This window comes from Pelophylax lessonae (genome assembly GCF_965119305.1).
Source record: "Pelophylax lessonae genome assembly, chromosome: 10".
Lineage (NCBI taxonomy): Eukaryota > Metazoa > Chordata > Amphibia > Anura > Ranidae > Pelophylax > Pelophylax lessonae.
In genome coordinates this window covers 179,552,410-179,565,848 of record NC_138777.1, presented here as the reverse complement: position 1 = coordinate 179,565,848, position 13,439 = coordinate 179,552,410, and the positions used below count along the sequence as shown (strand labels likewise).

The 13,439-nt window shown below is 41.4% G+C and overlaps 1 protein-coding gene across 1 annotated transcript in view; it reads left to right on the top strand.

Annotated features, from left to right (window-relative positions):
• Nucleotides 1-13,439, top strand: part of PRMT7 (protein arginine methyltransferase 7) — a 102,748-nt gene that overhangs the window by 27,659 nt on the left and 61,650 nt on the right. Inside the window, exons 6-9 of the mRNA XM_082270548.1 lie at nt 1,285-1,397; nt 4,897-5,126; nt 6,753-6,933; nt 7,189-7,316. Coding sequence (XP_082126674.1) covers nt 1,285-1,397; nt 4,897-5,126; nt 6,753-6,933; nt 7,189-7,316 — 652 coding nt within the window. The remainder of the gene's footprint in view (nt 1-1,284; nt 1,398-4,896; nt 5,127-6,752; nt 6,934-7,188; nt 7,317-13,439) is intronic.

Here is a 13,439-nt window from a genome sequence, read left to right as displayed (position 1 = left end):
TTCATGGGGCTAACACGAGTGGACATCATATGATGTCCTCGACTTTTACTTGTTTTACTAGGATGATGCCTGCAGCTACAGACCTCATCCAAGTATTGTTTTTTTTTTTTTCTGTGGGAGATTCCCTGTAATGTAAAAGCCATCCTAGCTGCTAATTAGATGCTGGATTGCTTTAATAAGCAGCGGGTGGAGTTGTTTTCCCCTTATAAGCCCCAGATATCCCAGTAAAGAGGACCTGTCGCAGCCTTTTGCCATTGCAAGGGATGTTTGCATTCCTTGTGACAGAAATAAAAGTGTTAACAAAAAATAAATATAGAGAGTGTAAAAATAGGGGGAAAAAAATCAAATAAATGTTTTAATGCGCCCTCATCCCCCCATGCTCGCCAACAAAAGTGAACGCACGCGTCGATCCCGCGTGCATACAAAAACAGCAAAAAAATTATTATTATTACATGAAGGGGAGAAATGTCAGAATTGGCCTGAGTGGCAAGTAGTTAAAGTGACACTAAACTCTATTATTGTATTTCCAAAAAAAATAAAAAATCCATACACATCCACTACTTAATGGCCCTAAAACTCATTTGTAATGAAGTTGTTTCTTACTGTGTTTTTCTGCCTCCTTGCAAAATCCTCTATGAGCTCCCAAACCTCTTCTTTTTTTCCCCTCACTTCTGTTTTTTTCGAACGAGTAGTGCACGTTAGTTGTGGTCATGTGCACTGCTCCATGCACACTATACATAACATAGTCCACCTCGCGAGCAAGCAAGAGGGTGGCTACAATTCTACATGCAGTGGGACCATAGAGAACAAATATAGCCACCCTCCAACAGAAAGTTGGATCCCAGCAGCAACATTTGGATTTGTGGAGGCTGGGAGAAATAAAAGTACTTTTTTGAGTTAGGAATATATAATTGAATTTTTTATTTTTTTTATTTTGTAAACCAGAGTTTAGTGTCCCTTCAAATACTGCAGCTACAAATAAAACTGGTATGGGCTAACACCCTCCAGTTGAGAAGATGGTTATCCCTTTCTTATGGACAGTGCTGAATGGAGCTGCTAAATAAATGCATTATCACAAAAATATCTGTTAATGCTTTAATCAACATTGACTATTGGATGACTCCAAAGATTCTACAAACCTACAACTAAGCCCCAGCAGGGAGGTGAAATGCATCAGAGTGAGTGGAGTTGCTTTTGGATGAATAGTTGGTTTGCATTTGATACATTTGTCTTCGTAAACAAGTTTTTGGTGTTGTATTACACATTTCCAATTTTTCGTTACAGATGGAGACATGTTGGAGCGTGCTAACATCCTCATCACAGAACTGTTTGATACTGAGCTTATTGGAGAAGGGGCCCTGCCTAGTTATGAACACGCTCAGCAAAATCTTATGCAGGTATACTGAATTCAAACACGCAACGTTGGCTTAGTGTTTGTTTCTAGTAGAAGATTACATTTCATCTTGTCTATAATTCCCATCGCACACATTCCTGGATTACAGGCTCCTCTGTAGTGGGTGCTGTAGCGATTACCAGCTGGACAATGAATACACCACAGATAAATACACATGATCGCCAGCACATCATGGATCTTTAATTGCAGTCCAAAACTTTTGTTGCAGAGAGATCACAACACAACAGAATAAGTGCAGGGTTTCGGAGCCTCGTTGCAGTAATTCTGTTGTGATGTGATCTCTCTGCAACCAAAGTTTTGGACTGCAATTGAAGATCCATGGTGTGCTGGCGAAGATGAAATATGTTCATCAAAGATGAACATTTCTACGGGTACATGTCCGTATTCTGTAGTGCTGTGTAGAAATCTTTAAAGAGGAAGTAAACCCTGCTCTGCAAGTTGCACCTATAGGTAAGCCTATGATAAGGCTTACCTATAGGTACTATAAATATCTCCTAAACATGTACCGTTTAGGAGATATTTACCTTACATGGTGCCGTTCCTTCAGAGCCCCATGCTGTGAGTGACGTCACCGCGGCTCCGGCCAATCAGATGGCCAGATGCCACGATCCGGGAAGACGGGTGACTGAACATGTCGCCCGTCATAGAGGTAAGCGGGCAGGGGGCGGGGGGCTCGTTCTAAGGTAAGTATTTCATAATGAGCTAGTATGCGATGCATACTAGCTCATTATGTGTTTCTCTTTCAGGTTGAAAAAAAAAAATTGGGTTTACAACCTCTTTAAAACCCATTGCATACAAGCACATTATATGACACTTACCTGCAAACAAAGCCCGCGTTGTCCCCTCTATCGGTTGCATCAATCTTCGCCCGTCTTCCTTCCAGGTCTGCGGACTCCGGCTGTATTTCTGGCCAGAGCCGCATGACATCAGTCCCGCGCAGGCGTGCGGGAGCCGTTGGTCACGGCACAGGGCTCTGAAGAAACGGCATGGGTGGCCGTTTCTTCAGAGCACATGCACCGATGACGTCATCAGCTGCATTCAGGGAGATCATCTGTGGCTCATTGCCCCCCCCCCCCACCTCTTTATGAACCTATGATTCCTATGCTGTTGCTCTCATGGGTCATCTTATCCAACTGTTCCTGCTGTCTCTCCTCCTCTCGTCTTGTATACCCATTGCTTCCATTAATGTGGCTAACACTGCATTATCCTGCACTAGGCACTTTTTCTGTGTCCTGAGGCATAAGCACCTACTCTATTTATCCCTTTAGGTGAGCCAATCACATGAAGGAACACGACTTAGCACATCTCCTTCTTTTTTGCCTATTTCTGCACTCAGCTGCCACTAGGATATGCTTCTCTTTTACCCTGTGACTGATTATTCCTATCCTGTCCCCACACTGTTCATTGTTATGTCTGTCCTCACCAAGTAGACCTTTGCTTTTTATAGTAGCTAGAAAATGTAATCTACAATCTGATTGTAATGTAGTAACACGGTACTTAAAGCAGAACTAAACACGTTAATTTAACGGTCTCCCGAAACAGTTACATTCAAGGTATGCCATAAATGATAACTGTCACAATTGCTTGTGCTCTCAACTGAACTGTCAAGCGATTAAATGACTGGTGTCATAACTGATCACACCTACAGCACTATGGCAACTGCAGATCAAACAGAGGCTAAGATGGCAGCTTCCTTGGGTGTAAAGGATAAGAGGTTTTAGTTCCACTTTTTTTATTCTTTTTATTGTATTTTGGTGTAGTTCGACATACTGTACATAAGAACATACAACTCAACAAAACCTTCCAGTCTCAGGCTCTGAGCCCACGCAGGGGCAGGGGAGCAAAGGCAGAGAAGGCAGAATATATAATATACAGAGGCCTTGAGGACTGTAATGACATTTAGAAACAACAAAACAAACAGAAAAAAAAAACACAAATTAGAAGACCTGTGTACATCTAACCATCCTAGTCACAACAGTTTCTGAAACTCAGGAGATCTTAACCACTTGCCGACTGCCTAACGCCGATCTACGTCGGCAGTCAGCCCCTCACAGGCAAAGGTCTACGTCGCTAGCCTGTGAGGGTCTAGGGAGCTCCCGCGCGGTCACACACCCCCCCCCCCCCCGCGCGCGTGTGACCAGCGGACCCGATGTCCGCCGGTCACTCTGCGATCGTCGGGGGAGAGGGAGAAAGGCAGGCGGCTTGTGTAAACAAGCTGCCTGTCATTCTCCCCTGTGTATGAAGGATGATCATACGGTTCTACTATGTAGAACCGTTGATCACTGTTCATACATCTGAAGCCACAGCCAATCACAGTAGAAAGCACGCCCCTAGGGACACACATAGCCCCTCCCTTTAAAAAAAAGTTAACCCCTTCACTGCCAGTGTATTTTTACAGTAACAGTGCATATGTATAGCACTGATTACTGTAGAAATGTCACTGGTAACCCCAAAAGTGTCAAAAATGTCAGTCAAGGGTCCGATCTGTCCGCCGCAATGTCGCAGTACCGCAAAAAAAATCGCAGATCGCCGCCATTACACGTTAAAAAAAAAAAACAACAAAAATGACAAAAATCTTTCCCTTTGTTAGTAAACGCGATAAATTTTGCGCAAACCAATCAAAATACGCTTTTTGCGATTTTTTTTTTTTTTTTTTTTTTTTTTTTTTTTTTTTTACCAAACATAGGTAGCATAAAACAAATTGGCCGAAAATGTTAAAAAATTTTGATTTTTACATTTTTTTGGGGGAGAATTTCATATAAAAAAAAGTGAAAAATATTGCTATTTTTGCAAAATTTACGCTCTTTTTTTGTTTATAGCGCATGATCAAAAAATCGCACAGGTGATCAAATACCACCAAAGAAAGCTCTGTTTGTGGGAAAAAAAGGACGCCAAATTTGTTTAGATACAGCGTCGCACGACCGCGCAATTGTCCGTTAAAGTCACGCAGTGCCGAATCACAAAATACCCCTTGGTCAGGAAGGGGGTAAAATCTTCCGGGGCTTAAGTGGTTAATGCACTCTCTGAGTTAGAAAGAATGAGCTGTAAACAACCTTTGTAAATGTTACTTATCCACCGCCATGGAAGGTTCACTTTATTTCCACTTTATGAGCATTATGCATAAAAATCCTCCATTGAACCCAAGAGCAGTGCCACTCATAGGTATAAAACTAGTGTTGTGCTTTGGGGGCACTCGACATTAGGGAGGGGCCTGTAACGTGGGCAGGGGACCCGAGAAGAGGAGGATTGGGGGCTGCTCTGTGCAAAAGCATTGAACAGATCACATAACTATAACATGTTTGGTATTTATTAAAAAAAATATATATGCCTTCACAATCACTTAAACTTTGCTGCCATGCAAAATGAATATGTATTAGTGGTACCTGAGGTCCAATGAAAGTACTGTATGGTGTGTGCATATATCCATTTACTCACTAGCTGTGTTTTCCTTTCTGTCCATCTCTTCTAATGCATGCTTACAGGAGTGGTGGGAAGCAGTGCCTCATCGGGCTACAATATATGCGTTAGTGGTGGAATCTCGCAGGCTTTGGGGTTGGAATAAGCTTTTCCCCATAAACTTGGACCAGGGGCTCATCCAGCCTCCAGCCGAAATTCAGACTTGTCCTGGAGCTCCATCAGTGTGTGATGTCCAGCTTAGCCAGCTGAGCCCAGATGACTTCAAAACATTAAGCGACATCATGGCCATCTTCAGGTGAGAGCATTTTGTTTATGCCAAAGTGTGGAAAATTTGCAGTGGAATTGCCTAAAAATAGCTCTCGATAAAAGCATTTAAGAAATAAGTTTCAGATAATTGTCTTGAAAAAGTCACCCACATCCACATAATTCAGCCACAGTCTAGTAGTTAATCACACTTGCAATACACTCACATTTACAATCACGTGTAACTGTTTTACATAATTAAGATAATTTTGCAAGGTTTGCATACATTTGGCCATCGAATTCCAAGATCGCAAACAACACAATTTTAGTTATTGGTTTCAGCAGGTAAGTGTGTTAGGTAAGTGTTATCTGAGTTAGTAGATAGTGTGCTGTACACAGTTAATCTCAGAAATCTACTAATATCTATTTTGAGAACTCTCTTTATGCACTATTTTAGTTCAGTGAATTTATGATTTTATGTTTAAATGTAATGGTTTTTCTCTGATGTGGGTATTGTGCGGTCCCTGAAACACATTGGATGTAGCACCTATTATAGTTTAGAATTAAATTTCATTTTGGACTCCAAATCTTTTATAGTTTTAGAATTAAACTTCATTCTGGACTCCAAATCTTGGTGTGGCACTCTGATTTTCCCACTGAAACCCACTCATCGCGTAGACATCCCATTATGCTAGTAAATATTTGTCGAATACATTAGGTCTAAGGTCAGTTTATCACATCAAGCAGATACATTTACAAAACAGAAAGTGGTGCCTCACTTGCAAACATTCAGCTGCAAAAGGTTTAATAGGTACTGCGAATAATTGGCACACAATCGCTTTGTGCAACATTTGGAAATAGAGCAATGCTGCATTCATAAATACCCCTTGTTCCTTTTGCAGTTTAGAAATAAAGAGTTACAGAAAACATGCTGCAGAGGACTCTGGAGCTCCACCTGTTGGCTACACACTGCAATTTATATGTAGTATTTTATATTTACTCTAGAAAATGCATTTTTTTAAAAATCGTATAAATTTAAAAAATCTGATATTTTAAACACAATAGTTTCCATAGCTGGCTTTTATGAAACAAGAAGTCTCAAAGAGCTGGTTTGGAGAACCGAGTACATTGGGGGTGCTTCGTCCCTTTATGACTTTTAGTCTGAAGGATTTGTACTACTCAAATGATAGTAAAAGGACCTTAAAGTAATTGTAAAGTATTATTTTTTTTTTTTTCTATTAAAATAACGAACATGATACTTTCTTTGTGCCGTGGTTTTGCACAGAGCAGCCCAGATCCTCCTCTTCTCTGGTCCCTCTTCAGCTCTCCTGGCCACTCCCTCCTGTTGGGCACCCAAGCCAAGCTGCAGCTCCATATATCCATTCAGACACGGAACTTCCATTCGGCCCCACCCCCTCTTATGATTGGCTAGCTGAGTTTAATTGACAGTAGCTGGAGCAAATAGTGCCGTTATGTCTCAGCCAATCAGGAGAGAGAGTCCCGGACGGCTGAGGCACTCGTGGACATCGCTGGATAGAGAGGGGGCTCAGATAAGAATTAGGGAGGGGGGGGGTAGAGGGGAGCATGCATTAAGTTAAAAGCCTTCTGACCCCTTTAAATATGGAATATGTATGAGAATACATTTATGTCACTATTCCATCGCTTTCTCTATTTGCAGAGTGGATTTCAGCCAGCAGGTCAGTAGTGCCACTGTCATTCATCCTGTGATGTTTACAGCTGTGGCCACTGGTGCCGCCCAGGTTGTTCTGTCATGGTGGGACATAGATATGGACCCTGAAGGCACAATCAATTGTACTATGAAGCCAGGGTGGCTGTATCCCACTGACCATCCTGTCCCGGTAAGTGATTGAATGTCTAAAATACCTGATGATAGGAAATGTCTCTTTTAAAAAATGTTGCAGTTTGAACATAAATACTTTTTTTGTTTTTAATGATAATTTTACAGTCAGAGTATAACATTTTTAGCATTTAAAGGTGTCTCCTCACTTGTTAGGTATTAGTTGAAAACAGTGTTTGTGGATAATGTGCTGTGTATAACATTTTTCATGTTTTTTTGTTATTTGATTATTTATTTTTAACTTTTTTATGTCTAGTGGCGGGATCACTGGATGCAGTGTGTGTATTTCCTGCCTGAGGAGCGGAAGGTGACATCGGGGGAAGAGCTCTGTCTCACTGCTTATCAAGATGACTATTGTGTGTGGTACAAGCTTATAAAGCCTGGGTAATTCATATTCAGCATAGTCACATTTGACATTTTTATGTGCTGTTGATATTATGTGATAAACTTTAAAGCAAAGTTAAACCCAAAAACAAACCTGTAATAAATTGCAGCTTACGAATTCTCAGATTTAGTGGCTGCATTCGTGTTTTTTTTTTTTTTCCCCACCTGGTTATCCAGCCAGTAAGTCTGTTATTTTTCAACTTATGCCTTGTACACACGCAACGATTGTTGGCCGTGAATTTTCGGCCAACGTCCGATCGGCTGATTGTCGGCTTGTTAGTATGATGCTTCCGACAACCGACTGCGACTTTTCGGCCGAACAAAATCTGGTGTGCATGCTATAAAATTTTTGTTGGCCGTCAACAGAAAGGCCGATTTTCCATCAGTCAGTACAGATTTCGGCAGACAAAAATCAGATGAGCAAGACTGGGCATGCTCAGAGAAGAAAAAACACACGGAAAGTAAACCAACACATGACATCACTTCTGAAGTTGGTTGTTGTTGGCCGAGAAAATTTGTGTGCAGTCTAGAGCACATTCCAACCAACACAACAACACTGGACAAAAGACGGCCGATCGGTCGGCCGATAATCGTTGCGTGTGTACGAGGCATTACTTTCACAGACCAAGTTCGCCAGACAAAGTAGCAGTTAGAGGGTTGAGACCTTTTACCACTAATAGCGGTGCTTACAATGATCAACTTTTATTCATTTATTTAAAACCTTTATCCCAAAAGGGAAAAGAACGTTTTACTACAACTGCTTATAAAGTGTTATCTGGAGTTCAGCTTCATTTGTTAGTAAAGTTCATCTAAATCTGCTAGTTTAACGCAGGGCTTAAAAAATTTGCTATGAATCTAGGAGCTAGCAAAAAAAGTTAGGAGCCAGTTTTTTTTTTTTTGTTTTTTTTGTTTTTTTTACAAACGTTTGGGTAGAACATGTAACATGTTCCCGAAGGTGAACTTATCTTCTAACCCTTTCACATCCAGAGCCGTTTTTGCATTTTTTGCACACATTTAAAAAATAATTTTAGGCCTCAAGATTACATAAAACCTCCAAACATTATATATTTTCTGAAAGCAGACATCTTAGAGAATAAAATAGTGGTATTTCCAAATATTTGTCACGCAATATTACCGCAAAAGTTAACTTTATGGTGCACAAAAACACAATAAATTGCACAATTTTTTGGTAAAATATAAAAGCTGAGTAAATAGATACCCAACATGTCAAACCTTAAATTTGCATGCACCCGCGAAATGGGGACAGACTTTAGTACCTATATTTTCCATAGGTGATGCTTTAAAAGCCACCTATAAGTTATCAGTTTAGCGTTACGAAGGAGGTCTGGTGCTAAAATTATTTCTCGCATTCGGCGTGCGCGGCAAATGTAATGTGTATCGCAGTCTGTTTTTGGGCATAGTGCCGCTGCCGCGTCCTTTTAAGCTTGTATGTGCATATATGGGGGGGGGGGGGGGGTTATGTGCTTGGGTGTAACTTTAATTTATTACAATTAAAAAAAATGTATATTTTTTTTTCCATTGCGGAAACACTCGCCTTCCCTCCCCCCCCTTCCCTTTCCTGGTGAACCCTCTATGCTGGGCCTGCAGATGGGCAAGCGGAGCCTGGGATGCATAGTGGGGGGGGGGGGGAGCAGCAGCGGACGGTGTGTAACATTCAGGCACAAGCCCAGGCTTCAGGATGCAATTTCTTTTTGCCATGGCGATCTGGCGCCTGGGGTTTGTCAAGCCCTGGAAAAAGCTTACCCCTGCCAAAACTGAAAATGCTGCTGTCCAAAGGTGGTCGCTTTACTACTTCTTATCTTAGGGAGTCTCTACTGGGGATGAAGTGTGTTAGTGGCTGGATTACCAGGAAAAATAAAGGAAAAAGCCTAAAAATATATATATATATTACAGCCATAACATCTTGGGAGGATTGGTAAGCTGCAGTATATATTTTGGGTTTAATACTTCTTTAAAGCTAATGTTTAATTTGGTTATATTTTGCCTTCCTTGGCTCTTGCCTTTCTGTTTTCATTACATACCTTATTTTAGATTCAGTGATTCATCACTAGGTTTTTGTACTTCTCTGTGCAATGCAGGAAGATCATGTTAGTGGGAGGGGCTAGTAGGGTGCGCCACAAAACACAATTTCTATCATTTTGGTGGATAGTAATGGGGAAGCCAGTTATTAGAATTTTAATTTGTATTGAAACTCTGATGTGACAGTTCAGTGCAAACAGTTGAAAATCTACTGGTGGTTGCACTGCTGCTGTCTATTCGATTTCCCCAACTGGCATTGATGGGAAGTCTTACAGCACGCAGACAGGTTGGATCAGTAAATGGTAGACATCCTGAGAATGTTCACAGCATCTGTTTATCAAGCTAAAAAGCTAAACACAGACTGTTATGACATGTTAGAATGGTCACTTGTCTTGTATACCAAGTCTATTGGTTGAATGCTTTCTCTAGAGAAACACTTTATGGCAGAGGTGTGAAACTCAATTTCTTAATGGGCAGCATCAGCATTATAATTGCCCTCAAAAGGCTACTTGTACCTTTTAAGATTAGATGTCCAGAGCACCCCACCCCTCCTTACATCAGATGTCATGAGTCCTCCACCTTCTCTTGCATCACAGCGCTCCCGCTTACCTTGTGCTACTGCTGGGGGCATTGCTGGGAAGCAGAAAGTGCAGGATCTGGAGGAGAGGGCCAAAGGAAGACTGGAGCTCTCCTGCAGGTGCAGGAGAGGTGCGAGGGCCACCTGAGATGGCCTGAAGGGCCAGATTGAGCCCGCATGTCTTGGGTTTGACACATGTGCTTTATGGTTTGCAACTTTTTATGTTCAGTAGCTGGTGGGCAGATCTTTAGAAAATGTCCCTAGGAAAGTGTGCTCTAGACTCTGTTATTGTTCACATATGTTTGTAGGTGCTGGCAATATATTAGTGTAGAAGTGTTACAAAAATTATGAGATTACTTAGGGTTATTGCAGTTTTTTTTAAAGCAGTACAGAATGTGGAAGACTTTAACAAGGTATAAAGGAGTAATATTGAAAGTGAGAGCTTGGTGACCTTTTTTTTTTTTATTTAATTAATGAGTTTTTAGAAAGAAGAGAAGATCGAAAGATGTGGCACTCTGACAGCAATAACATTCATGGTTCGACTATAACTTCCAGAAATATGAATTATAACCTTCAACAATTACAAAGCATAAAGTTAAATTGGTAGTAAAAAATGTTTTTGTTTTTTTTTGCTCTTGTACCTACAGGTATAAGAGCTTACCTGTAGGTACCATGAATATCTCTTAAACCTGCATTGTTTAGGAGATATTATATACATAAAGCTGCGCTAACAAATGAAACAGTCCATGTGAATGTCCATAAATGAGAGGGAAAAAAGATGACCCTTGTGCAGGTACCGCTTACCAGATTCCAATCATTAAAGAGCCAAGAAATTTAGAGGCAGAGTCTTCAAATGTGGAACACAGCAAGCTTCATAGGGCTCCGATGTAAATCTCCTCAGTGGTATATGAATAGAAGGAGAAAAACAACACCATAGTGTAAACCAGTAAAAAAATTGGAAAAAATTGCGTTGTAACTTGTGCGGGTACCGCTTACCAGAAGTAGCAGGTACTGTAGCCAAAATAATGGGAACCGAATCCACAGACCTCAGAAGGCAGCAACCCGTACCGTGGTGATGCAGGTGTCCAAGGATAAGTTTAATTGAGGGAAAAAAAGGCAAACGCCATAGCGTAAAACCACAAAACAAACGATGATAACACCCAAATAGTGATAACTAAAAATCCAATAGTGGTGAATAGTGACAGCCACCACCGAAGAGGGTAGGTTCCCTTATAGATTGTACCAAGAAGTTTAAGCAGGTAGTGAGATAAACCGCTTACCAGATAGACTAGAAGGTAGACGTATAATAGAACCTAGAGGGCACCAGTGAAAATGGGTACTCTTACCAGCTCCAGATATTAATTGAGCGGGGGTTCAAAGTGACGCTGGACAACACTCCTGATAGCGCTCGTCAACCAGACTCAGGGAGGGATGCAGGTTACCCAAGAAATGAGGAGGGGAGAGCCATAGCATAAAATCCAACGACTAATTTATTGACACAAAATGTATTGCACTTACAAAATATCAGACGACAAGGAACGTGGATGAGAGGGGTTGGAGGGAGGTAACAGCCGCCGGCCGGACGGCTCCGCTCGCCCGTCCTTCACAACAAGTAGGTGGGTGTGACGTCAGCACGCCGTGACCTGACTAGTTTCATCAAAGATGATTTTTTCAAAGGTACGGGCGGCGTGCTGACGCCACCTATAAATATAGTTGAATCAATGACCGGAAGTTCCTTTTCGGCCATTTTCGTTATGGTAATAGAAGACCGGAAATACACGTCATAAACCGGAAGAGGATATGACGTATGTTGCCCAAATGTAAACAAATAGCAAAAGTGGAGCTCCGCATCCAAGGGATCAGAAATTGCATCAACACAGACCAGAGGTCCACTACGAAATCCGGGCTTTAGCGCCGAGACTCCAAAACAGCCCCAGATGGTAGATTTGTCAAAAATGCCATCTCATCGGCCAATGGAAAATTAAAATGATATAAATAATATTATAACTGAATAATTAAAATAGGATATTCCGGTCATGGATTCCTAAATACAATACAAATGAAAAGCTAAAACTAAAATCACTAAATTAATTAAAAAATACATTGCAACATATTAAAAAAGTACATAAAAAGCACCTATACAGAACATATTGTCCCTTAAAAAGAAACTAAAAATTCACCAACCAAAAAAGGTAATTATTCTTTGAAAATCCTAATCAGCTCAGGAGTTATCAATGAATGCGTTGATCTCTGTGTCAACATTCAAGCCAAAAGGTGTGTATGTTTTGACCCTATATATCCAGGCCATCTCAAGGCGGGAGATACCCCTCTTAAGAGGTTCACCCCGCCAGTGTGGGGTAAACTTGTCTATTCCCAAAAATAGTGTATTCTTGGGATCACTATTGTGGGCCTGGGCATAATGTTTCGATACCGAGTGCTTCGGAAATGATTTACGAATGTTTGCCACATGTTCATTGAGTCTGACATTCATAGGGCGTTTGGTTCTGCCTATGTATTGATAGCCACAAGGGCATTGAAGCAGATAGACAACTCCCTTGGTAGTGCACGAAATGAAAGGCTCAATGTCATGTGGCTTGCCAGTACTATGTGAGGTGAAGGATTTAGTATTACGTGTCCGTATTGAATTCAAAGAACATATCTGGCACCTATTACATTTGTAATAACCAGTGAGCTGGTCTAGGAAAGTACTCCTAGGTTTGGGGGGTTCCAGCACATTGGGGGCCAGACTATGTCTTAAGGATAGTGCACCCTTGAAAACAACCCTAGGTTTCTCAGGTAGGGTTGTGCCTAGAACAGGGTCATTATTTAAAATATGCCAGTGTCGGCGTATTAAGTTTTTAATGACCATGTGTTGACTGGAAAAGGTGGTAATAAAGGGAGCAGCGAGCACACTGGAAACTGTATTATCTTCCACTTCCCGTGGTTTCAAGAGTGAAGCTCTATCTTTTTGCTGTACCTCCAAGAGTGTTTTCTGGAGAAATTCATGATCATATCCCTTCTCAAGAAATCTCTTGGTTAAAACCTCAGACTGAGAGAGAAAAACCTGATGACTGGAACAATTCCTCCTAATGCGGAGATATTGTCCCTTTGGCACAGCCTTTAGCCAAGGGTCATGGTGACAGCTGTCGACGGGAATGTATGAATTTCTGTCCGTCGATTTAAAGTAGGTAGAGGTGAAAAAACAGTTATCCCTCACAGTTATGGTAATGTCAAGAAAATTAATAGTAGATTGACTACATTCATAATTAAGTTGGATCCCTCTTGAGTTGGAATTCAGCATCTCCATAAAAGCTACCAGGTCACGATGATGACCATCCCAGAGGAGGAGGACATCATCTATGTACCTGGCCCACAACCTCAATTGAGGCCTATGGTGGGCATAGATGACATCCTCCTCCCACTGTGCCATAAACAAGTTGGCAAGGGAGGGGGCATACTTAGCCCCCATTGCCACACCTGTCGTCTGGCGATAGAACCTCCCATCA